At 28.7% G+C, this 23,895-nt stretch overlaps 1 protein-coding gene across 5 annotated transcripts in view; it reads right to left on the bottom strand.

Moving 5' to 3' along the window:
* LOC129981556 (alkylglycerol monooxygenase-like) overlaps window positions 1–23,895 on the bottom strand; it is a 57,188-nt gene that overhangs the window by 16,394 nt on the left and 16,899 nt on the right. For 2 of the 5 annotated variants that reach the window (XM_056092449.1, XM_056092475.1), the window contains exons 2-3: window positions 8,397–8,521; window positions 1,476–1,615 (exon numbers count right to left, since the gene is read on the bottom strand). In XM_056092449.1, the coding sequence (XP_055948424.1) occupies window positions 1,476–1,615; window positions 8,397–8,498 (242 nt within the window). In that variant the 5' untranslated portion in view covers window positions 8,499–8,521. Of the gene's footprint in view, window positions 1–1,475; window positions 1,616–8,396; window positions 8,522–9,351; window positions 9,481–15,020; window positions 15,218–23,895 lie in introns of those variants that run through there. The other 3 variants (XM_056092440.1, XM_056092467.1, XM_056092459.1) reach the window with 3 other exon arrangements.

Genomic DNA, 23,895 nt, shown 5'->3' on the forward strand with positions numbered 1-23,895 from the left:
AAATTAAATATACTTTAGATATACGTAGAACAAAGACCAATTTCCTAGCAATAAAAATAAAAGAGCCAATGTACGCGTCGTTTCTTTTGAAATAATAATAATTTTTGTACGTATTATTCATTTAAAAATATTTCTCACGCAGGCTATAATCGATTTTCATTGTTAAAATTATATTAAAAATGAAGGGGCAAATGTGTTTCTCATCTCTTTTCTGTGAGTGCATGATGGCCGCGGTGGCCTGGTGGTAAGGTCTCGACTTCGTAACCGGAGGGTTTCAGGTTCGAGATCCGATTCCACCGAAGAACCGTCGTGTAAGGGGTTCTGTTGCACGTTAAATATGTCCTGACCAAACGTCCTCCCGCTGGTGTGGTGTGGAGAGGAGAGTGCCAGCTCAGGTGTCGTCCTCGTCATCTGACCGCGGTTCAAAATTACGAGGTCCGTCCCAAAATAGCCCAAGTGTTGCTTCAAACGGGACGTTAATATAACTAAACTAAACCGAACTATGAGTGCATGCCTATTTCAGGTGCTCAAAACAATTTTCATTCTTAACGCACAAGCTATTAAATACCAGTTTCTTTTGAAACTGCCACAGGTATTCTTTGGTTCCTGACAGAATTCCGTTTCGATTGGCATGCCATAAATCGAATTGGTCATAAATAGTTTATACAATTTCAAAAGCATTTTAATTCAAGATGAATTATAAAAATTATACATGAAATCAAACAATATATGATTAATTTATAATTATTATGCCTAATGTGAACGATGTGTATTATATATTCTTATCAGGCATTATAAAAAAATGCAAATTGAAATGACGTTTTATTTTGCAATTTATTTTTGTGAATATTTGTGTAAAGTCACGAAGAATATGTGGATCAGTTATATTTTTATAAACTAATGATGAAAATTCTTAACCAATAAAAAAAATCGCAGTTACTTGGGTCAAGAAATCACTTGAGACAGTAAAAACATCAAGTCAAAGAAATTGAAATTATCTCCAATCTCGGTCATATTAAAATATTCTTTTATAATTACTTTATTACAATTTTTCGCTATGAAACATTTCTTACTAAAAAAATATTTAAAATTGTAAGATTTTTTGACATCTGGTGAAAAAAAACTATTGTTGTGATCGAGTGGCAGGATACGACCGACATTTTGATGATAATGGCATTCCATTATAATGGTGATTTCCCTTAAATTGTTTCTTTTGGATTAATTTGTAGCTTTTTATTCTATGTGTCTGTAAATCTTATCCGTGTTTAATATCTGTATCTGTACAGAATTTTAAAAAAAATGATTGATTAAAGTTCGTGAAAACTCCGTTGTGATCTTGTGTTCAAGACAATATATTCTATATATCACGTTTAATAATTCTCTGAATTTAAAACAAAATTAATTGGAGACAATATCTTCAGTACCAATATTGTATATATTTTTATGAATTAGTCTGTATGATTTGAAAATTTTACTTCGTGATTTGATCCATCAGACCCAGCGACGCAGATCCATACATGTCATTGAGTCTCACATCTTTAACATTCCCGATTTTCTTCTCTTTCCACAGATACAATCGTTCGACAAATACAAATACTAACATCCATGGAATCGCCTGAAAAAAAAAGTTTATTTTGAATGTTATAATAAAAATGGTACGTCGAACAAAATGCAATATGATTTTGCAATACGTAGTGGAAATTTTAAGGCAGGTAGGGGAGGGCAAAACAAGCAGATTGAAGGAAACTTTCATAAATGCTAACACATAAGGAATGCAAAAACAATAGGTTAAGTCAAAGAAAGAGAAATAGGCAAATAATTCTTTTTTCAGTTGGTTTTCAAAATTATAACTGCCCGCAGTAGCAAAAATTTCACAATGGCAACGCATTGATGTTGTCCACGAATAAAGATATCTGAAAAACTCTCACATAATCAGCTAAAACTTAAAGTCTGACAACTAAATTTTCGTCAGATTAATGTGTCAGCAAAAGAGCAGAAGGCGGTGGTTTTATGATAAAGGCTCACCTACTAGACCAAAATGTCTAGTAGCCCATTTCCACCAAGGTCTGTTAGGTATATGGCATGTATGCGTTAATTATGTCATCGAGGATCGAATATTTACCTGCTGGTATGGAATGAAAAATTCGAGAGGATATGCTTGTTCAAGTAACATCCTTATCCTATGACCATGTTTCAAAATAATAAGTCTTTTTTGTTGTTGTTGTTGTCTCTTTCAAAACCCAGAATAAAGTGTTTTAAATGTAGTGATTGAGACAGTAAAAGACAGTACAACTCAGCAATCATTCTCAGTACATCCTTACAACTTCTCCGTTTCTAGGCAAAAGACCGCATGTGAAAATTATGTCAGCACATTTTGTGTTAATGATCCATACTGCTCGGAAACCGTACTAAACATAACGATTTACCTTTTGTCCAATGAGACGTTTCTAGCGCACAAACTTGGCAAAATGTGGTGTGTGTATGTTTTTCGGTACTATCTTTCTTTATAATTGTGTCAACCATTTAACCCTAGTGATTTTGCTTTTTTTTAAATTTATTATCTAATTAGATGGCACTTCCCATTTCGAAATCGGCTCTTATGAGAATCCACAAGATACTTAGTACTTGTGGATTATGTTTTCTTTTTGTATCTCGAATTAGAGAGTCTTGGAATGATGTAATTTCAGCTTATTTGATAAATGATAGCTCGATGCCCGTATGATGCAGGAACATGACGGTTAATGGGTTAAGAATAACCATGTAAATTTTCTAAACAGCAGATATAGTAAACCAGCTGTAAAGAAGCCTCTCTATAAAGTAAAAAGAAACCACTTCGCTATTCACGTTTGTGTACTGCAACAATTTTGACAATTGATAGTGAATTTATGGTATTGGAATTAATATCAATAAAAACTATTTTGCGGATTGTTTTTCAGTGAACAATTATATTAATATTAACATATTCTTATTGATATTTTTAATTATATTATAAACTAAATGAAAATAATAATTTATGCATTGAAATAAAAGATAATAATTTTCGTTGATAGTTCTTTTTTTATATAATCTGTGATGAGACCGGGAATATGTTTACTGTTAGAACTTTTCAAAATTCATTATTACGACACTTGACATAACTTTCAGAATTAATAATAATAAAAAATATAAAAAAGAAAATTTATGAAATGTTTCTCTTGTTTAATACTGGCCACATTAATATAACAACACATAATCATGTAAAGAAAATCTGAGATTTTTTATCAGTTCAATATAGAATTGGCATCGCATTCAAACAATTTTGTTTTCAGTAAAATTATTGAAATAGGACTCCATCATGAGAAGTAGCATTCAAAATAAAAAAAATGATACTATATATTTGATTAGATCAGGAAAACTCCTTGTTTTTTTCTTTTCTTTAAGTCTTTTCTAGTGAAAAGAAGTTAAAGTATGGGCCATTGCGTCATGATTTAAAAAATCTCTTTTCTACTTCAATTCGAAGTGTTCGATTTTTATTTATTAGAAATTTTATTCATCTGATCCATAATTTTTGCTCATTTTTTTTCTTTTTTTTTTAACTTGACTTATTTCATACTTGCATTAATGGAATTTTGCAATCCATTTCTATTTCCTTGTGTACTAGACATGATCATCGTAACCGACGGAGAATTTGAGGGGGGGGGGGTCAGTTTCCAAACACACTTATAATAATTAATTATAAATTGAAGATAAAAAAAAGGAAAATAGTTAAAGAAAAATTCTGTTTTTTAATTACTTATGAAAGATTATTTTTAATTTTTTAAGCTTTTGCGATTTTGAAAGGTTGTATTAATCAATAGTCTAAAATATTTTCTGATTGATGGATGGATTTATCATCTTCGAAAATAGCTCTCCAGAAACATCAGTAAAAGATAGAAAATATTTATCTTCAACTTTAAGCATTAATCATATTTAAAATGATTAGTTGGAACAACTCCAAATTTTGACTGTTTGTCTCGAATTTAAGAAAAATTATCCAACTTTGTTTCATATTTGATTTAAATATTTCAGATTATACAGGTATTTAAACAAATCTTATCTAAGCAGCATGGAAGTAACTGAATTTTCAACCATTATAATTTTTCTGATGGAAATTATTAATTGTCTGTTTTTTTTCACTATTCTTTTAATTTTCTTCCAGAATTTATTAATTTCTTCTGGTAATTGTATCTTCATCTGTATTCTTATTTATAAAAATTTTTTATAAAATGTATGCAAGTTAAATTTACGGTTCATGAAATAAATTTAAGAGGTGGTATAGCTTATTAAAACATTATATATATATTTGTATAAGAATGAGTTGTCTTGAGTAGAGTTAAGGCCGGAATACAAAAAACTGAAACATGAAAATAAAAGCATTGTTTATTTATAAGATCACCACAAAGTTTTTCGTTGCAGCAATGTTTGCAATAAAAGCTCAAAATGGCGACAATTAACAGTAATACATGCTTAAAAGCATCGATGGAATGATTGCATTCCAATATAGTTCTCTTATATTTGAATTGTTCCTAATAGTTCTCTTATATTTTATCACAAGATTGCATTCCAAATTTCATTTTTCTATGTCGATGCTTTTGCTGAATTATTGCACTCATACACACTTGGATATACAGATATTGAATTTGGTCCAAAATTCAATGCTACTACAATTTTGTTGATAAAACAATTTTTCTTTCATTCGTATATTTTTAGATTTTTTTGTTTACACATTCTTGTACAGATAGATAGACAGACAGACTTTCCGTGAATGGATGTTGCTCAAACTTTAATAGAAATCTACATATTTGGCCTCAAGGTTTCAAATTATATTTCATAACTTATTTCTGTTTTGAGTTACAGTGCTCATAGATAGATGCATTTAAAAAAAAATTTGACTTTAATACTTGTAGATTAATTTAAATCTCGCATTAATTTTACCCATCGAAATGTCTGATGATTAAATATTAAATCATGTATACTACATATGAGAGAAAGTAAAAATAGCTATTGTTTCTTTTACAGTTTCTGTTAACAGATATGTGCTAATACCATCGTTTTGCCTTGAATATTACTAAATAATTATGTAGATTTTTTTATAAACTAAAAGAGAAAAAAATGAAACCCAGCCAAAAATGATTTGATATTTTTAGCTAATCTATGACCGAATTTCTTGACAAGAAATCTAGAATTTCAAATTAGATTGGATGTGAAATGAATTGAAAAAAAAAACTGAAAGGGCGAAGTTTTTCAAATATTTGTGCTACATTTTAACAGAAAAAAAATTTTCAAATCAATTTAATAAAAATAATTAGAAAATGAACAGTACTACGATTACGATTTGAATAATTACTCAGCATTAGTCAATTGAATCTCGCTAGGAATAACTCCCGTTAGATTAAAAGTAACTCCTGTTGGTTTTCTAATGATAAAGGGAATATTTCAACCATCTGAAAAAGTATTTTAAAAAAAGGACTGAATAACTCTTTATAAAAAAAATCTTGAAAGAGGTCTTGAATATGAACAAAAACTGTCCTGCTACATAACGGACTATTTTAAATATTAAGATTTTATATTCTCTAGAAGCCTGCGTATAAGCGAGCCGTGTTTCCATCAATTGACGTTAATCGTCAAGGCAAGTGTCGTGGCTGGTTCGTGAGTGCTTTGAATAAATAGGCAAATAGAAAACTTAACAACAAATTTATTGCAGATTCGTTCCAGTTACTCTGCTCAGTAACTCCTTCTCCAAGAGCCAACATTCGAATGACATCACTCTTTTAATTACACTCGCGCTAGTTGTCTAGCGCCATCTATGTACGTTTATTTCCTAACGCTTCAAAATCCAATCGCTTCAGCAAGTTTTCATTTTTCCGCGTTTTTGCACAAGTTATACGAAATATAATAACCTTATAATAAAAAATTTAAAGTCAAAAACATTTTATCTGAAATTTAAAAAAAAAAATGTGCTTTTCTTTTTTCATTCGTATCATAATTGATGTAATTATAAGCTTATTTCAGATTAAATTTACGCTCAATATTTATCGATAAAAATAAGTCTTATCAGTTATTTTTTAAATGTCATTCATCATTTCTTAATTATATTAGTCCATTTTATTATCAATAGATAATACTTTAACATGCTTCGAAATACTGAATATTTTTAGCACTATATATTTTTTGCCTGGCATTTTTTTCTGTAAATAGATTGTTATGCGCAATACAAAGGCTTATATAATCAAACTGGACGAATCAAACCCGAAATATTTATAATGCTCTGATGTTCGGATCGATATCTTTTCATGTACGAGGATTGGAAATGATTAGTGTCAACTGTATAATAACTGCAACATAGATACTAGTTTGAAGCCTTTATAGTCTTTCTTCCAATGTAGTCATCACCGCTGTATTCAAATGTTTTCATTAATATGGAAAATCGTAAAATATATGAAATTGCACCAATTATGCTGATGATTCGGATGGGGAGAGATTCGCTTTAAGAATTTCCTGAATAGTTCGATAGCAATCTGTGTCTGAACCAGAATGAATGCATTGTCCTTTATTTTACCGGTTGGATTATAATTTGATTCTACGAATCCTTCTCAAATAATATTGGAAGGAATTATCTATGGAATATTTGTTTCGTGAAATATTCCATAGATTCTAAAAATGACAGACCGCTCCATTTTACGGATTTGTATGGCTTAAGATATTATAAACCTTCCACATAGCTGAAGACAATTTATACAGTCAACATTGGCTTCTATATCAAAAAGTTATAAACACCGATATTATATCTACTATAGTACTGCTATGGTTGTCATTATTATATTTTCAAATTTTGTGAATAATTGATGAGTTAAGATTGCTCTTCTTAGTCATAAAATTGCTTTGCTGCATGTCTGATTTCAATACCTTTTCGAAATGCTGACATGGGGGACACCAACTGTCAGTTACGCCACCGGTTACCATGAATACTTTCAAAATTTCGTTCACGGCAAAATACTGGAAATTCGGATAGATTTTTTAAGACAAATCATTTAAAACATAGCACTGTTCAAAATGTTTTGGATGTAAATTGAAAATTTCCTCAATAAATATAATTATATGCTCATTCATGAAATGCTTACTAAAAAATAGCTCAATTCAGGACAAAAAAAGAGTAAATACAAGCAGAATTTTATGAATTAACGATCCTGTTAACTATAGTGTACTTAACTAGTGAGGATATTTTCTTTAGTTTCCGTGAAAGTAAAAACAGCCATATGTTAAAAAGAAAAAGTTTTAAAATTATTAGATTGAGTCTTGTTGCTATTTTTCATGCTGTTTTTTAATATATTTTGGATGCTAATCATTTTCCAGATTATTCATTTTATTATTATACTTTCTATAAGATTTTACCTTTTTTATGAAACTTTTAAAAACATTTAAAACTATAGAATGTTACCAATCTTCCATTTCTTTAAAAACTTTAGTCAATATGAAATAAAGAAACTCAATGAATAACAGATGGGACCATTTGGCGTATATAAGCTAAACAAAGTTTTATAACGGTTTTTTTTTTCATTTTTTACCCTCATTTAAAATGAAAAATAAGGAAATCTATCAGGAAATGTTTTTATTATAGTAAACGATATCAAAACACAACTGTTAAAAAAAATTCGAGTTAAAAATTGAAAAATAAATGAAATATTTTCTTACTGAATTTTAAAAGTTTATTTCTCTTTTTTTGTAGATGGTGTCGAAAAACTGTTGGAGCTTTTTAATTCTTATTGTTATACAACCTACACAAATGTAACCGTCGGATTTAACTTCTTGCAAATCTATGCAGTTATGATTACTTATTTCCAAAATAGCTTAAATTGTAAAAGAAAGAAATCATTTAATAAGGTGTACGTTAAATATTTAATTAACCAGCGTCACCGTGACAAAAAGAATTGACATTGATATTATTTTTTTTACTCTACTATGTGATTTTTTTTTAATTGAGCTTTAATCTTTCTAACTCAATCTGCCAAATTTTTAGAATTGAATAATTTTGTTTTGAAAATACGATAGAATAAAAATAAAATAAGAAAACAATTCCAATCCAAATTATAAGGATTTCAAATGAGTAATTGATTACTTCAAAGTAATGGAAAAGATAGGAAAATAAATCTAATATACCTTGAATATTAAATAAAAGGTTTAGATACAAGGTTTATCAAGCTAGTTTTTATATATAAAGTAATCCGTTTCAAATTATTTAACATTCTAAACAAATTAAATGAATGAATAAGACATTCATTAAACATCTACTATTTATCATAATGTTTTAACACTATCAATAAAGAATTAAGAACTGGTTCGCACAAATGGCATAAGAAGGTTTTTAAAAAAGTACATACTTCAACATAATAATTTGGAACATCTTCCACGTTTTCGAATGTCGTCTTGTTCGGGCTGACAACATAGAACATGCTGCCAAGAGACTCTGCCGACAAAACCATCTTGTGTGGTTAAATATTCATAACTGTAAAAGAAAAATAATGTAAGAAAAGCTCATGAGAAATAATTAGAATATACATTTATTATTACCAATATTAATGATAAAATTCAACTTATAAATGCTCACATGAACACACGAAATCAGTTTAGTAAACATTTAAAAGTCTTTAAAAAAAACATCAATGCAAGAATAAATCAGAATTTTTTTAAAAAAATAAAATCTATTAGTTTTAAATATCGAATTAATATAAAAATTCGGTATATAATACCAAAACCTCTTAATTTACGTAGAAAAAAAATATTTTTCTTCAATTCCATCAGTAACCATCTATTATCATTAAATACCAAAATTTCAGCATAAATACAAGATCTTATTAGAAAAGTATGCTTATATGATTTTATTTTAATTTTAATATTATTTAGACAAAGTAAATACAGTTTAGAAATTTCTCTAATTCCATCCTTATAAATGACCTTTGATATAATAGATTATTTTATCCTAAGCCTCATTTTTCTGTTTAAAATACAGTAAACTTCAATAACATATCTGTGAATAATGCCAACTGGATACGGAGTCAAAAATACAGTGTACTGCTAGTTCAATTCTCCTTGCACCACTTGTTTATAATTGATTTAATTTCAAGGATGTATTTTTAAATGACTTAGAAAAAAATCATGCATTATCTAGATATATATTTTTGCCTCCATAACAATCCAATTTTCAAACAACAATACTCTAACTGCATTCCAAATCTTTTGCACGATATCAAAAACTTAATACAGACGGATAGCATATATCTAATTAAATATTTTCTAACATACACTAACGAATGAAAATATATAGAGATATATTACTTCAAAGTTTCTTTCACGGTCAACTTATTAGCAAAGAGAAAAGAAAATTATTCTGATGATCAACTTACAACTAACTTTGCAACAAGAACTCTGTTTAATCCAAAACAAAGAAATTTGAAGTTTATTTTTATTCTGAAAGAATAGGCAATTTCCATTTTTAAATGCGAAAACTTTCACAATTTGATATTATCTTCCTGTAGCCAATAGAAAAAAAGTGATACCATTTTACAAAATTCGTGACGGACACTAAAATTTTCTAGCAGATAATTTTCTTACTCATGTGACAAGGAAGCCCCAAAAAGTGGAATTCACAACATTGTTAAAAGGAAATTTCTTCATCACTTAGCCATTTAAAGATGCTTTTCAAAGATACATAAAAATGGTGAAACAGTTATTTCCAAAGACAAAGAGAGAAAACTTTTGAATAAATAAGTTTACATACATTTTTTATTTATTCCATTGTTTAAAGATTGCACAAATTTATGGGAGTTCATCCTGTTGGAAATTAATTTTCAATATTTTAAATATTAACTATCATAGATTTATAGATTATCATATTTTGATCTAACTTTTTGGGTTATATAATTCATCTATTTTCAATAATATTTGTATGCATATATTAATATATAATTTCTCATTTTTTTTCTAGTTTAACAACGTTAATATCTGAAATTAGAATAATAATAGTTTATAAAATCCATTTAGTTTTGTCAATTTTTTACATTACATTACTCTAAATTTTAATATTTTTATCTGTTGCTTACATAAAGTTGTAAATTTTTACATATTTTTATGGATTGTTATTAACAGAGTTATAAATTTTGAATATATTATTAAGCACTTTAATTTATTTATTTTTCTATTTTCAGTGTCTGTGTAAGCTATTTCCTGATATTGACGAGAAGCATCCAAATCGCCCTCTATCAAAAAAATAGTTACCAAGATGTAATGCCGCCATTTTAGAAATCTATACTTAAAGAGAAGTTAAAATTTTATGGTTTTATAGCATGATTTTTATTTTGATTGTTTATATTGATTATTTTTTCCTCGTTACTTTGGAATATATTTGATAAGGGATTTTATACAGACTGCATTTCAAAAGAGTATTTGGACCGCGGTGGCCTGGTGGTAAGTTCTCGGCTTCGGAACCGGAGGGTTTCAGGTTCGTGACCCGATTCCACCGAAGAACCGTCGTGTAAGGGGGTTTGTTGCACGTTAAATCTATCCTGACCAAACGTCCTCCCGCTGGTGTGTAGTGGTGTGGAGAGGGGGGTGCCAGCTCAGGTGTCGTCCTCGTCATCTGACAGCGGTTCAAAATTACGAGGTCCGTCCCAAAATAGCCCTAGCGTTGCTTCAAAACGGGACGTTAATATAACCAAACCAAACCAATCAAAAGAATATTTTATTAATGCAAATGAATGTTTGGCACCTTAATTATTTTCTTGTGCCTTAGGTCTGCACTAGGATTATGGATAATGCGGATATAAAGCGGCAATATAGAGAAATAAATATATTTTAATGGTTTCGAATTTCATACTATAGTTTCATTCTAAGTAATTTTTTAGATAAATTCAGCTTTAAAATATAGCAAAGCTTTCAAATTTTTTGAAGTTGATTCTTACAGAAAGTATAGTATAATATAAATAGACATTATTGCATTAAAATTTTTAATATGTGTATAGAAAATTGTTAAACGATAAGGAAATAAGTTAAAACCAGTGAATAGTGACCACTATTTGTTTTATCTAATATTAGAAAAATTAAAGAAAAAAATGAATTCCTAATATTAAATTTAGAAAATAAAGAAAAGTTAAAAATGCAGTATTGTCAGTGAAGGATATTTATTTACAAAAGAAGTTATTTATACTAATTGTTTGTAGCGGAGAAATAGTGCTAAACTTATTCTACGAGTTGAACATATAGGCTCTAATTAATATTCTCATATGTAATGTTGATTTTTTTGATGAATCAAATGAAATAATTTGAGGATAATATATTTATAAAAAAAGTAAAGAGTGAATGCAATTATGGTTGGAGAATTTACAGATGAAAATCGACATTTCTTTTTATCCGTAAGAAAAATCTGGAACTTAAATACTATGCTATAAATACTATGAACTTATATACATATTAACTATACTACTACTCATATATTAAGTAGTATAAACTTTAATACTACTTAATATATGACTTAATAAAGAACTAAGATAAGCCGTTGAGATTTAATTTGAACAATAAAACATCTTATTAAAATTTGAGTAAAATAAGATCTTACATTTATGGAAAGATAACGTATTTTGATTTTAGAAAAGCGAGTGATAATCTATTTCAATATAGTCTCAAATATATAAAAGAATATTTTTCATAAATGTGTTATGAAAGAAACCTCTTTACTGTTGATTTATAAATTAATTCCTCGCCGTTGGTGAAAAGTTGGTTCATCCAATGTATTAAATATTCATTTATAAATGTCAACAAACTTTAATTTAGTTATTAAATATATTTAATAACAATTTAATTCATGAGTAAGATTAAGAAATGAATTGGATAATACAAAAGAAAATTAAATTTTGACTTTTTAACTCTGAGATATGTATGAACAGAATGAGTGCATATTAACATTTTTGAAATAATTGCAACGATATACCAGTTTTTCGTTGTAGTAAATTTGGCCGTTATATTTAACTGCTATAAAAATTGTAAGCAGAGGGATTCTAAATTGTGAGATTCAATGAGGATCATAATTTTTTTGCCATGCTTTATTTTATTATTGCCATGCTTTTTGTTATATTAAGCTAAAAGGTACATGTATAATCTTTAAATATACAGAACATTTTTTAGCATTATATTTTGATATATGTATTTTCGATATATTGTAAAGAAATTCATGAAGTTTTTAATAAAACCACTTACCTTAGTAAATTTCAACGTGCGCGTTTTCGGTAGTTCGAAGAATAGCAAAGAATTATTGCAATTATCGCTATGTATTGTATAACATTTCGGCTATCACACTAAATACAGCATCGGTAATCCTATTTGAGTGCATCAATATCTACAATTGGTAGTGAAAACACTTCGTCCTATATGTAATTTCCAAATTGGCACTAATTAGTTATGATTGATTTGAATTCATAGAACTAAAGAACACATTGAACTTCTTCCTTCTTTGAAATTTTGAATATTTTTGAATATTTTGAATATATTCTTTGAATATTTTGAAAGGAATCAAATGTTAATCGCTTTTTTTACATCCGTTGGATTAAAAAAAATTATAAACACGACTATTCCATGGTGTAAACTTTACAGTATTATATTCAATGGCTTATTATTATTTTATTTTTTTTTTTGTAATGAGGGAAAGATTTTATGACCACTTATTATAGGTGAAAATAGGGAGACTTAACCTTAAATGATTTTTCTCAATTTCTGAGACAACGGATAATTTTGTAATACTGTCTTATTGGACACTAGTTATATAGTGAATTGGAAAGGTATTTTTATTTTGTCTGAAAAATCATTACAAAGGCGTATAGATTAATTTATTTTGAGGATCCCAAGGCAAAATTTATATTTTTCATTCCACTGTGATATAAATTTTATTTTTGAAGGTATAATTACTTAAAATATTTCTAAATTTTAATCATGCTTCCAATATAATGTTAGTGTGTAATATCTTTTTTTTATGTTCGTATCCATGTATTAGACTATTTCGAAAAAATCATGTTATGTGTACGAACCTATTAAAAAATCGCACAAAACAAGAGTTGTTGCTTATGCAGTTTCGATGTTCATAGTCGACAGAAATATAATTTGTGAATAGAATAACATTCTGGTGCAGTGGAGTTTATCTCTAAAATGGCAATCTCGACAATCAAAAAAAAAAAAAATTTTTTTTGAAAGAAATTGCAAAATTTTTTCATCTACATCTTTTTTTTATTGACTTTGCTTGATCAAAATGATCAGAACTAGAAAATCTACTTTTTTTATTCCTTATTTTTTACATAACGTTTTTAATTTTTTTTTCGTTTTGGTGCTATTTTATTTTATTTTAATTTTTCAAAATCAACAATTCTTCAGTCCGCTGATGAATTTATTTGATCCCTAATCAAATGACGCTTATTTTTATTATTTAATTATTTTATTGTTATTTTAATCACTTATTTAACTTTTCAATGAAGTTATGCGTTTGCCAATGACAATTAAATGACACATTCGATGCTATGATAACATTATCTTATTGTTAAAATCATAGGAAAAGAAAGAGAACTCATTATTCGTAATCTATAATACTGTTTATTGCAGCTTACGAGTATTTAATATTCATGATTGTTATATCTTAACTGTAATAGTTTGATTGAAAAAGCGAGATAAAATTATCTTTCTTAGATATAATAAATCGAGGTTATAATTATCTGATGATACGTTGAAATAGATTTGATGTTCATTACAAAAAGGAAAAGTATACATACAGATGCGAATTATATTTAAAATATATTTTAAAAAATTTAAGTAAAGCAAATAATACATATTCAAATTTTTATCACTGATGAAAATGTTCGATTTTTTAAAATTTTAAACTATGTAAAAATTCACTTTTATGTGGTAATATTATCAGAATTGGAAATGTGGCTCAACTTGTAATGAATGTTTAGGAGAAAAACGCTCTGAGTTACTTATCCGTACTCTTTGAAATATATTTCTGTAAAATTAGTAATTCTAGGTCAAGCAATGTCTCTTATGGAGAGGCAATAAATAGAGACACATAGAGACAGATATTTATTTCTGTAGTAGAAAATGTTATTAAATCCGCGAATATAAATGCTAAGGTGACTAAGACAGTAAAAAATAAATAAAAAAACAAACATAGAATTTGATTTGTGTGGATTTGTTGGATGAACATCTTTTTTTCAAACTATTGTATAATGAGGTTGATCGATCCTTTAAGTTTGAGCTGAAAGGATATTTAAAGAAAAAAAAACTTTTACTTCAATTAATTAATAGGAAATATCTTTTCTTCAATATACACTATCCCTAGATTCTATTGTATTTGGGATAGATCGCTTAGTTATGAAATATTACCGCCTTATTCGACCCCATTTCTGTTCTCTCGATTAATTAACACAACAATAGGAAATTGAAATTTTAAGGATTCAAAATATAAAAGTAAAAGATGTAAGTATAAGTTATTTGTGTCTTAATAAAAAATAAGAAATTTTTGCAACGACTGAAACAATCAAGTAAATTTATATGTAAATATTTTCTGATCATTTTTTTTTTTACTACCATGCTCTATTTTTGCTAAATATGTCCACAGAATACCTTATTATTTATTCATCTAGGATTATAATTTTGGTTCTTTATTCAGTGCCAGATTTAGAATGGATGAGGCCCTAAATTATTTCAAACATGTACCCTTTATAAATCTATTTAACTAAGCAATAATAGGTAGGTAAGTATGTATTAAGTAATAATTTATGTGACATTTGCTCATGCGTGCAAATACGCCACTGCCTTTACATTAATTCAACATAATGTTATTCTTAGATTCTGATGTTTCATTAAATATAACCTAATTTCAAATTTCATTTTAAACATTACTAAATTTAAACTATACAAATTTTTCCATTGATTGAATGAATAATAGCAATATTCTTCAAAAAAATCCTTACCTTCTAACAATTTATGAGAAGATTATATTCACCAATATCCTAGAAGACGTCTAGTTTCCGTATTTGAAGTTTTTCTTAACACTGTAATTGAAGTAATTCTCAAAAATTTAATTCAGACTGTTCCAGTGAGTTGAGATTTTTTCGAATAAAACCATTTTCATATGAAATTTATATATACAGTCTTTATGTGTTTTTAGTATTTGCTGATATTATTTACATTTTGATAAATATCAAAACACTTTCTCTAAAATGTTGGTTACCTGATGGGCGATAAGCGCCTTATCTAACCTTGGAACCCGTTCAATTTTCATTATTGTATAAGTTTGAACGACTTTTTGTGAGATAATTTCTGTTTCATTTGAAGTGATAAGTAAAAAAAAAATGAAGGTTACATCCCGAATGGCATTCTTAAAAGTGTTCTCAGAAAATACTTTTTACCAATTTCTATGAAAATAATATTTTTTAAAGAAAAAATATCATTTCCAGCTATTATTTGTGTACATTCTGCGGATTCATTCAGTGAAGTGCTGCTATTAAAGTAAAATCAAATAAGAAATCGAAAAATGTATTTACTGCATTTTATATATTATAACACATTTTTTTCGATTATTCGAATAACGGAAATAATATTGCATGATTCGGACAATAAAAAAAATGAAAACTTCGTTTAGAACGAAATTTTGATGGATCCTTCTTTTTCAGTTTTAATTGTGGCCAATAAAACCTTTCAGTGTTTTCGAAACTGATTGACACTGTTGCATTGCAAAGAATTTCCGTATAATTATTTGTCAATAGGTGGAATTTGAACTTTATATTCTTAGTGACTGAAGTTTTAAAACTATTGATGTACAGTTTCAAAACTCCGGTCAGCAAGGTGAACATGATTTTTTAAAATTAAAATCGCAGTAAAACTTTTAAGAAAAGTTTCGCAAATTCGTAATCAAATTGAATTTTCAGCTTAGGTATTTAATGAAATCGCTTTTTAGAATAAAAGTAATTTCTAGAATTCTTAAGACTTTAAGAAAAGTTCAGATCTTTACGCTAAAGATTAAGTGCAATCATCGGTAAACGAATTCTTTTTACGAAAATTATGTTCTTGAATAATTAACTATTTTATTGAACAGAAAAATGCAAATGCATTTGGTTTCATTTTATACTGGATGTTTATAACGCCCTTTAATTTGTCTCAGTTATATAAATGAATAACATCATTTTTTATATGAAGCTATTCTAAGTAAATGAACATCATCTTTTTTGTAACCTGCATTAAAAACAGACATTTTCAAAAACATTAACAATTTTCTTTAGCAATAAAATTTATTCTAGTCTTTACGTGATCTACGTTTTTTAAAACTTTTTTATTGACTTTCAACAAATTCTTTTAAACTGTTTAGCGATCGCACAAAGAAAGCAAGGGACTCTTGATAGGTAAAGAACTTTTATAATATTAAATTGCCTCGCCTTCTAAAAGTTAAGCATTTTTTTATTAAGATGTGTATCGTGATCCAAAAAATGTATAAGAAAAATTTCAAAATATTTCAGATTCCTTAACATTTGTGAGAAAATACGTTCTTATAGAAAACATTATAACTCAAAGCATTTCATTTAAAATTGCTAAATAATTCTTTTAAATGATTCTACCTTTTATTTGCCATTAATTAATACTTCATTCTCATAATTATTTTCTAGTTTTTAAAATTCAACAAAACGTGTTAAGGGCATATTTTTTTTATATTATAAAATTGATCCTTAAAGAAAAATGCTTAAAACACCCTAGTCTATAAGAATAAAATAAGTTAGGTTTATTCTAAATAAACAATGAACTTTAATCCTCCATCTAATGGTAGAAAACGACAAGAACAGAGATCGTAGGATTTAGCAAAAAGGTAAATGCTAATTTCCTTAAAATTTTTAGATGTTAATTTCTTTTAAATATAATTCCATTTCTGCAGCAGCTTAGTTAAGAACTGCAAAACTTACAATGTTGTATTGTTCAAGACAAACTTAAATATCATGTATTTTAGACGAAAATCTTTTTAACACCAGTCATAGATTTACAATTCATTTTTCTTAAAGATGGGTTTTCTAAAAATAACAAGCCGAAAACTGAATGATTTGGCAAAGCAATGAAGGTCTTTTCCTTCATAGGTCCATAATTCAATAGAAAATCTACAATCATCTTATAGAATACGGATTGATTATAGAAAATCGCATTTGAAAATGTATGTCTTCCAAAATGGAATTACCTACCATCTGTAATTAAGCAAATTATTAATAATTCAACAATTCTTTGCTTTTTATTTGATTTCAGAGTACAGTGAAGCAAAGCGATTATACATTTTGGCATTTTAATTTTGATTACAAAAACTGTTTGACATAAAGTTTAGTCGAAAAAGATGTGGCTAATTTTGCCGTTAAAGAAGTCTGCTCAGATTGTCTCATATTAGAGAGATTTAAGTCAAAAGGACCATTTAGTTTTCCCCTATAGGTAAACATGTTTCTCTTTATTTTGAAAAAATAATGTATGACAATCGATAATTGAGTTATGGTTTGAGTTGGGTTGAGATATGATTTTACTGTATCAGGTACAAGAACTGATACTCGATTGTAATTGATACAGCCGGTAACCGATTCTTTTCCCTTCGGAATGAAGTCGCGAACTCGGTGGATATCGGTTCTCGCACTTCTGTCATGACTGATCCCCGAGATTGATACGAATGTGATACTAAAGTGGGAATTCGCTCCTTCGGAAGAATTATTGAATGCAATGTGCCGGCGGCTTTGATTTTGACTGTAATTGATAGGTGGGTGACGAAAGGGAAAGAGAAGCTTTGTTCAAATAATTATTGGAGAAAGTGAGGATTTTTCAGTGATATGTATATCGTTGCATGGGCTAAAGGGTAGAAATGTATATAGTTAAAATACATCCTGCATGCTCATAGTATCGTTGAGGCGAAACGACAAACAGGGATACATTGGCATGATACTTTGTATCCGATTGATACAGTATCACCCGATCGAAAACGGATGAAATTGAGGAGATTGGCATCAATTGAGTCCAAAAATTGATGCCGAGAACATGACACCCTTAGCCTGTATCTTTTGGATTCTTGAAGCAAAATATCATATTTATACTGTATCATCTAACCTTATGTATGATCACTTTTGATTTGATTTGAAAAAGTACCTAGGCAGCTTCGGAAATGTAATCCTTCATTTTATCAGTTTTCAAAACAGTATGCATGGCATTATTTCTGAAGTATCAAAGCGATTTTGTCATAATATAGAGAACTGTATTCTGTGGAATTTGAGTTTCCTTTTTGCATGTTTTTACTGGAAGTCTCCAGATGTAGGTATATATGTGAAATTAAGATGAAATCCTTGCTTGTATAGAAGGACTCCGTTTCTCAAAAGAAAGGAGGGGTGTCTATCAGCGAGGACAATGATAAATTTGGGGTGATAACAGTTTTTCAGCATTGTAAATGACATGTTTATTGAAGGTGAGCTTGCTTTTAAAAAGACCCAGATGTTATTTATAATATATATTTCCAGATAATTTTTATTAAATATCCGATATTTGTTTAATGATTCGTTCCTTCATAACGACAATCTTCCGTGAGAAATATCATGATAGAAAAAAATTAGTTCCTTGTCTGATATGTTGGAATGTCTTTCCCGGAATAGTGTGGTATACGTTTTCTCTGTGTTAATGACAGAAAATCATAGAGTACACCACTATTTGTTCTTGGTGAAGCAATTCTACAACATTCTGACGATCCAAATTATAATTGTTGCAATTACAGCTGCACCATGCATATATAGAAGAACATCGCAGTGTTTCTGTTCTGATAGTACCAATTTCAGAGAGAAAGCGTTATTTTAAATGTTCCATGTCTGAAGAATTTAATTTTTATGATAAAAGATATTGGGAACATGCAATTAATTAATTTGAATATGAGGACATTATGCCAGATTCTATCCAAAACTTTTGTGACATTTAAAAGGATTCTCTGATGAGCTGAATAATTATGGTTGCTATTTTTTATGAAAAATATAAAGTAAAATTAACCGCCTAAGGCAATGTGCAACGTGTATGCTTCTTATATGAGAAAGTAAAAAAAAAAATGTTATACAAATGAATATTTTGGTTTTCAAAAAATCTTTAACAATTGTTTCCTGTTTATAATTTTTGATATATCAAAATATAACTGCCTTTCTTAGGAAGTTATGGTGAAAAAACGCATTAGCGCTTTAAACAGTTCGTATGAAATGAACAATTTCAAAACTAAAAATGTAAAATTATCACAAATTCAAAATTTTAAGCAAATCGCTTTTCCGGGATGCTGATTGATGACAAAAGTAGGTGGTGATGGAAGTATGAAATCTTTATTTTTAAATACCTATCAGAGTTTGTTTCTTCCATTCTGAAATGTCTTTTATATAATTTATTATTCCTATGTTTATGTAGTATAATCCATTGTTAATATTATTTAAAAATCACATTTATCATATATATCATGAGGAAAATCATATTTATTAAATAAAACAATATGTAATCAACATGCACTTGTGTATTCAAACACTTATTTTTAATACTGTAATATGCTATCATACGATTCAATAATAGAAAGCATGTGACCAATTATAAGCATTAAATATTTTATCGTCTGTTAAAAGCATGTGATACTTTCGGAAAGTAATTAACAAAAAAAGATGAACCAGAACGATTTTCTTGATTTAAAAAAAATCACTTCATGTAAATAACTGGCAACTGAAATAACGGAATAAAAAATTCTTAGGGAAAGGACAAGAAATTGAAATAAGGAACAATCATTTTTCTCAAGGTTGAATACGAGTTTGTATTTCGGTTACGTAATTGAGTGATAAGACATAAATACGGCTTTTCTTTCAAAATTGTGATTACATAACCTTTGTCGGCTCACCTAAATCGTATTACGTGTATTTGTTGTATAATCTGATTGAAACAATAAACAATAACAATTACAGAAAAAAGTATCATTTTGGGATACAATGTTTCAGAGACACTAATCATTTAATTTTTAATATTCGTTTTGTTTTGCTAGTTTGTAGAATAAACATGCTCTGTGGAGACAAGATGGAATAGGGTGGTGTGATATACGACTCTGCTTCATTTAAAGCAGCGTTTCTTAACCTTTCAGTATTCGTGGCCCAGTTTTCAATTATAATTTTCATCGCGCCCCCGGCTTACAATAAAATGTATACAACAATAATATATATTGAGTATTTTGGATTCTGTTGTTAAATTCTTTTTAACTAACTGCCAAAACAAGAGTAAAAGCGCGCCAACGTTGGCGAAAAGCCACATCTGGCATTTTGTCAAGCGGGCGGTAAACAGATGAAGCGAATGAAAGCTGGAAAAATTTAAATATTGTATTTGAAATGAAAGCCAAACAGGGAGATAACTTTAAAAGAATATGAAAGTAGAAAAATTCGTTGATGAAACTTAACCTAGATGAGGTGAGCTAAATTTAGAAATTGGGAATACATTTTTTCGAATAATAAAATAAATAAAACAGAAGCATGACTAAACAAAAGAGAAAAAAATAAGTAATGTTTGTGGAATGGAATCCACACAACCGATGCTGTCTCCCGCATGCGCAGAGCAAATGTTTACTCATAGGAAGAATGAAAATGTTCGATAACGCAAGTTTCAATTCCAGCCAGTCTCATTCGAGTCGATCCTTATATCACTATCGATTCTATCGTGAATGTGTATGTGTTATATATGTTTTCGTGTTAATTGCAATTCACTATATTAAATATTCACGGCTGCAGATTTATGCAGACTCATGGATAAATTTTTAAGCGAAGGTAAGCGAGCTATAGACGATAGTCAAGCATCAACAAGTAAACAGACGAGAGTGGTTCCGAAAATAAAATCAAGAAAATATTCTCAAGAATACATAAATTTTTGTTTTACCAGTACTGAAGTAAATGAAGTAGAAAGGCCCCTGTGTATAATTTGCTCAAAAATGTTGGACGCAGACAGCATGAAACCTAATAAACTTAAACGACATTTGGAAACGCTTCATAGGGAGTACGTCAACAAACCCAGAGAATTCTTCGAATTAAAATTAAAATCATTTGAAAATCAAAAATCATTTTTTAAAGAAACTTTGTCTGTGAATAAAAAAGCTTTAATTGTATCTTACAAAGTTTCATATAAAATAGCTAGGTGTAAAAAACCCTCACACCATTGGAGAAGAAGCTTATTTTGCCAGCAGCAATTAGATTGTAGAAGTTAAGTTTGGAGATAATTTTTCAAAACAATTGCAGTCCATACCTCTTTCAAATGATACTGTTGCTCGTCAATTGGTGATATAGCTGAAGATGTACAGTGTCAGCTTTTCGCGAAGTTGCGTTGCAAATTGTTTTCAATACAGCTTGATGAAGCAACTGATATAATAAAGATGCTCATTTAATTGCCTACGTTCGATTCTGTGATAATAGTCAGTAGTAGAAGAATACTTTTCTGCAAACCAACAGAACTTAAAACAACAGCGCTTAATTATTTGCTGTTTTAAATGATTTTATGAACGAGCTAACAGAGAATGGAAAAATTGCGTCGTAATAGGTACCGATGGTGCTCGTCCGAAAGATTCCAAGGTATACAAGCACTTGTAAAAAAAACTAACCCCAGCGTGTTTGGACACATTGCATGATCCACAGAGAAGCTTTGGCTTCGAAAGAAATGAACCCTAGTCTGAATACTGTGTTAACTGCGGTTGTAACCGTAGTAAATTATATAAAAATGAGACCCCTGAAATCGAGAATCTTTTCTGCACTTTGTAAAGACATGGGTTCAATACATTCAGCGTTACTATTTTATTGCGAGGCAAGATAGATATCACGTGGGAAATGTTTGCAACGTGTTTATGAATTAAGAGAAGAAATCTTCATTTTTCTAGAAGAAGAAAACAGACCGGATGCCGAAAATTTTTGCGATATTTTATTTGTGATGAAATTGAGCTACTTGGTCGACATATTCAAGAAATTAAATAACTTGAATCTTCAACTCCAAGGAGCAAATACACTTATGTTGGATACGAATGATAAAAGTAATGCTTTTTGTAGAAAATAGGAATTGCAGGAATTGTGGAGCAGGAATTTAGAAATTTAAAGCAAAAAAACCTAACAATGTTTGCAAATGAGGATGATTGTATTAAAACTTACAAGGCTGATGAAGAACATGTAAAAATTGTTTTTGTAACCATTGAAAATCATTCAGCCATGTTGGCAAAGAATTTTAAAAAGTATTTTCTTGCTGACGACAAACTGATAGCAAGTTACGAGTGGATTAGGGATACATTTCATGAGACTCCCGAAGGACTCTCAATTGATAAGGAAGAAAAATTCATAGACTTCACGACAAGTGGCGAAACTAAAAGACAATTTAGTAATAAATCCCTATTTGAATTTTGAGCAGGAGTAGAAGATGATTTTTCTGCACTAAAAACAATTGCATTTCGCATTCTATTACCATTTTCAACATCCTACCTTTGTGAAACTGGATTTTCTGGTGTGGCTTCTTGGAAGACAAAATACAGATCTCGGCTAAATATAGAAAAAGAGCTGAGAGTGACTATTTCTAACATTAAGTCTTCCTTCGAAAAACTTTGTTCTGCAAGACAGGCCCGAGGAAGTGATTAATAGTTATTAAATTTGTTTTTAATTTAGTATATTTTGATTAAGTCAGTTTTGATTTAATAAATTGTTTTACTTTAATGAGTTATTAAATATGTCGAAATGTATTTTGTTTTTTATGTGTATGTGTGCTTTCCTTTCAGTGAGTTAATCAATTTTTCTAAATAATATTTTTTCTTGAATATTCTCGCGCCCCCGTAGGGGGGGCGCGCCCCACCGGTTGAGAATCGCTGATTTAAAGGATTGACAAACAAAATTATCATTTTTATTTCTGCAATAAATTTAAAATCCATCCCAGATGGATAGCTCTTTTAACATTGAACCAAAAAAAATTGCAATATATGCAAAAAATAAAAAAAGAAATATATGCAAATAAAAAATGGTATTCGAATTTATTTTATGAGTAAAGTTTAAATAATTTTCATTACATATATAATTGACCAGTGCTCTTTGTATCACTGGGCAAAATTTCAATGCATAAGATGCGAAATCCCGACTTCTGTTTTGGCATCTAGCAACGCAGATAGACTCGTTTTTATGTGTACGAATAAAGCTATATATGATAAAAATGGAATCATCATAGAATGGTAAATGTCGTTTTATTTGCGTTTTTAATACTGGATTGTAGATCAATGTTCAAGGAGCTGAGATCTTCAATTTTTATTGTTTTATAAAAATAATATAAATTTATTATTTTATTTCATTATATTTTCATTCACCAGATAGTTTGGAAGTGGTTTCTATTATTTTCCGTCAATGTCTTTTATTTTGTATTTGATTATGTATTTTTCTGATAGGTATCACTATTTGTTTCGATCTGATTTTAATGATTTAATTTGAGTTACCGTGAACAGTATGTACAGGAAACATAACTGTAAGGAAAGAAAGGTTAGCGCGAGAGAGAATATTTTTTCATGCTGGATTGTAGCAGAAGTGAATGAATTGAAATCTGCTGATTCATAATATTCTCAGTTGGAGGTTACTGTTAATATTTTTTTAGTGTTATTTTTATTTTGTATTAGGTTTTGCATTTTGTTTTCTGTAAATGAATTCAGAAAAGTGACTATTTGATTCAAACCGATTTTAGTGCTTAGTTTTTATTAGAGTATTCGTGTGCCTTTTGAGCAAAGATCTCACAGCAAGAAAACAAAACTTTTAATAATACTATATATTAACCCCTTGCCTGCAG

This window comes from Argiope bruennichi, chromosome 1 (assembly GCF_947563725.1).
Source record: "Argiope bruennichi chromosome 1, qqArgBrue1.1, whole genome shotgun sequence".
NCBI lineage: Eukaryota > Metazoa > Arthropoda > Arachnida > Araneae > Araneidae > Argiope > Argiope bruennichi.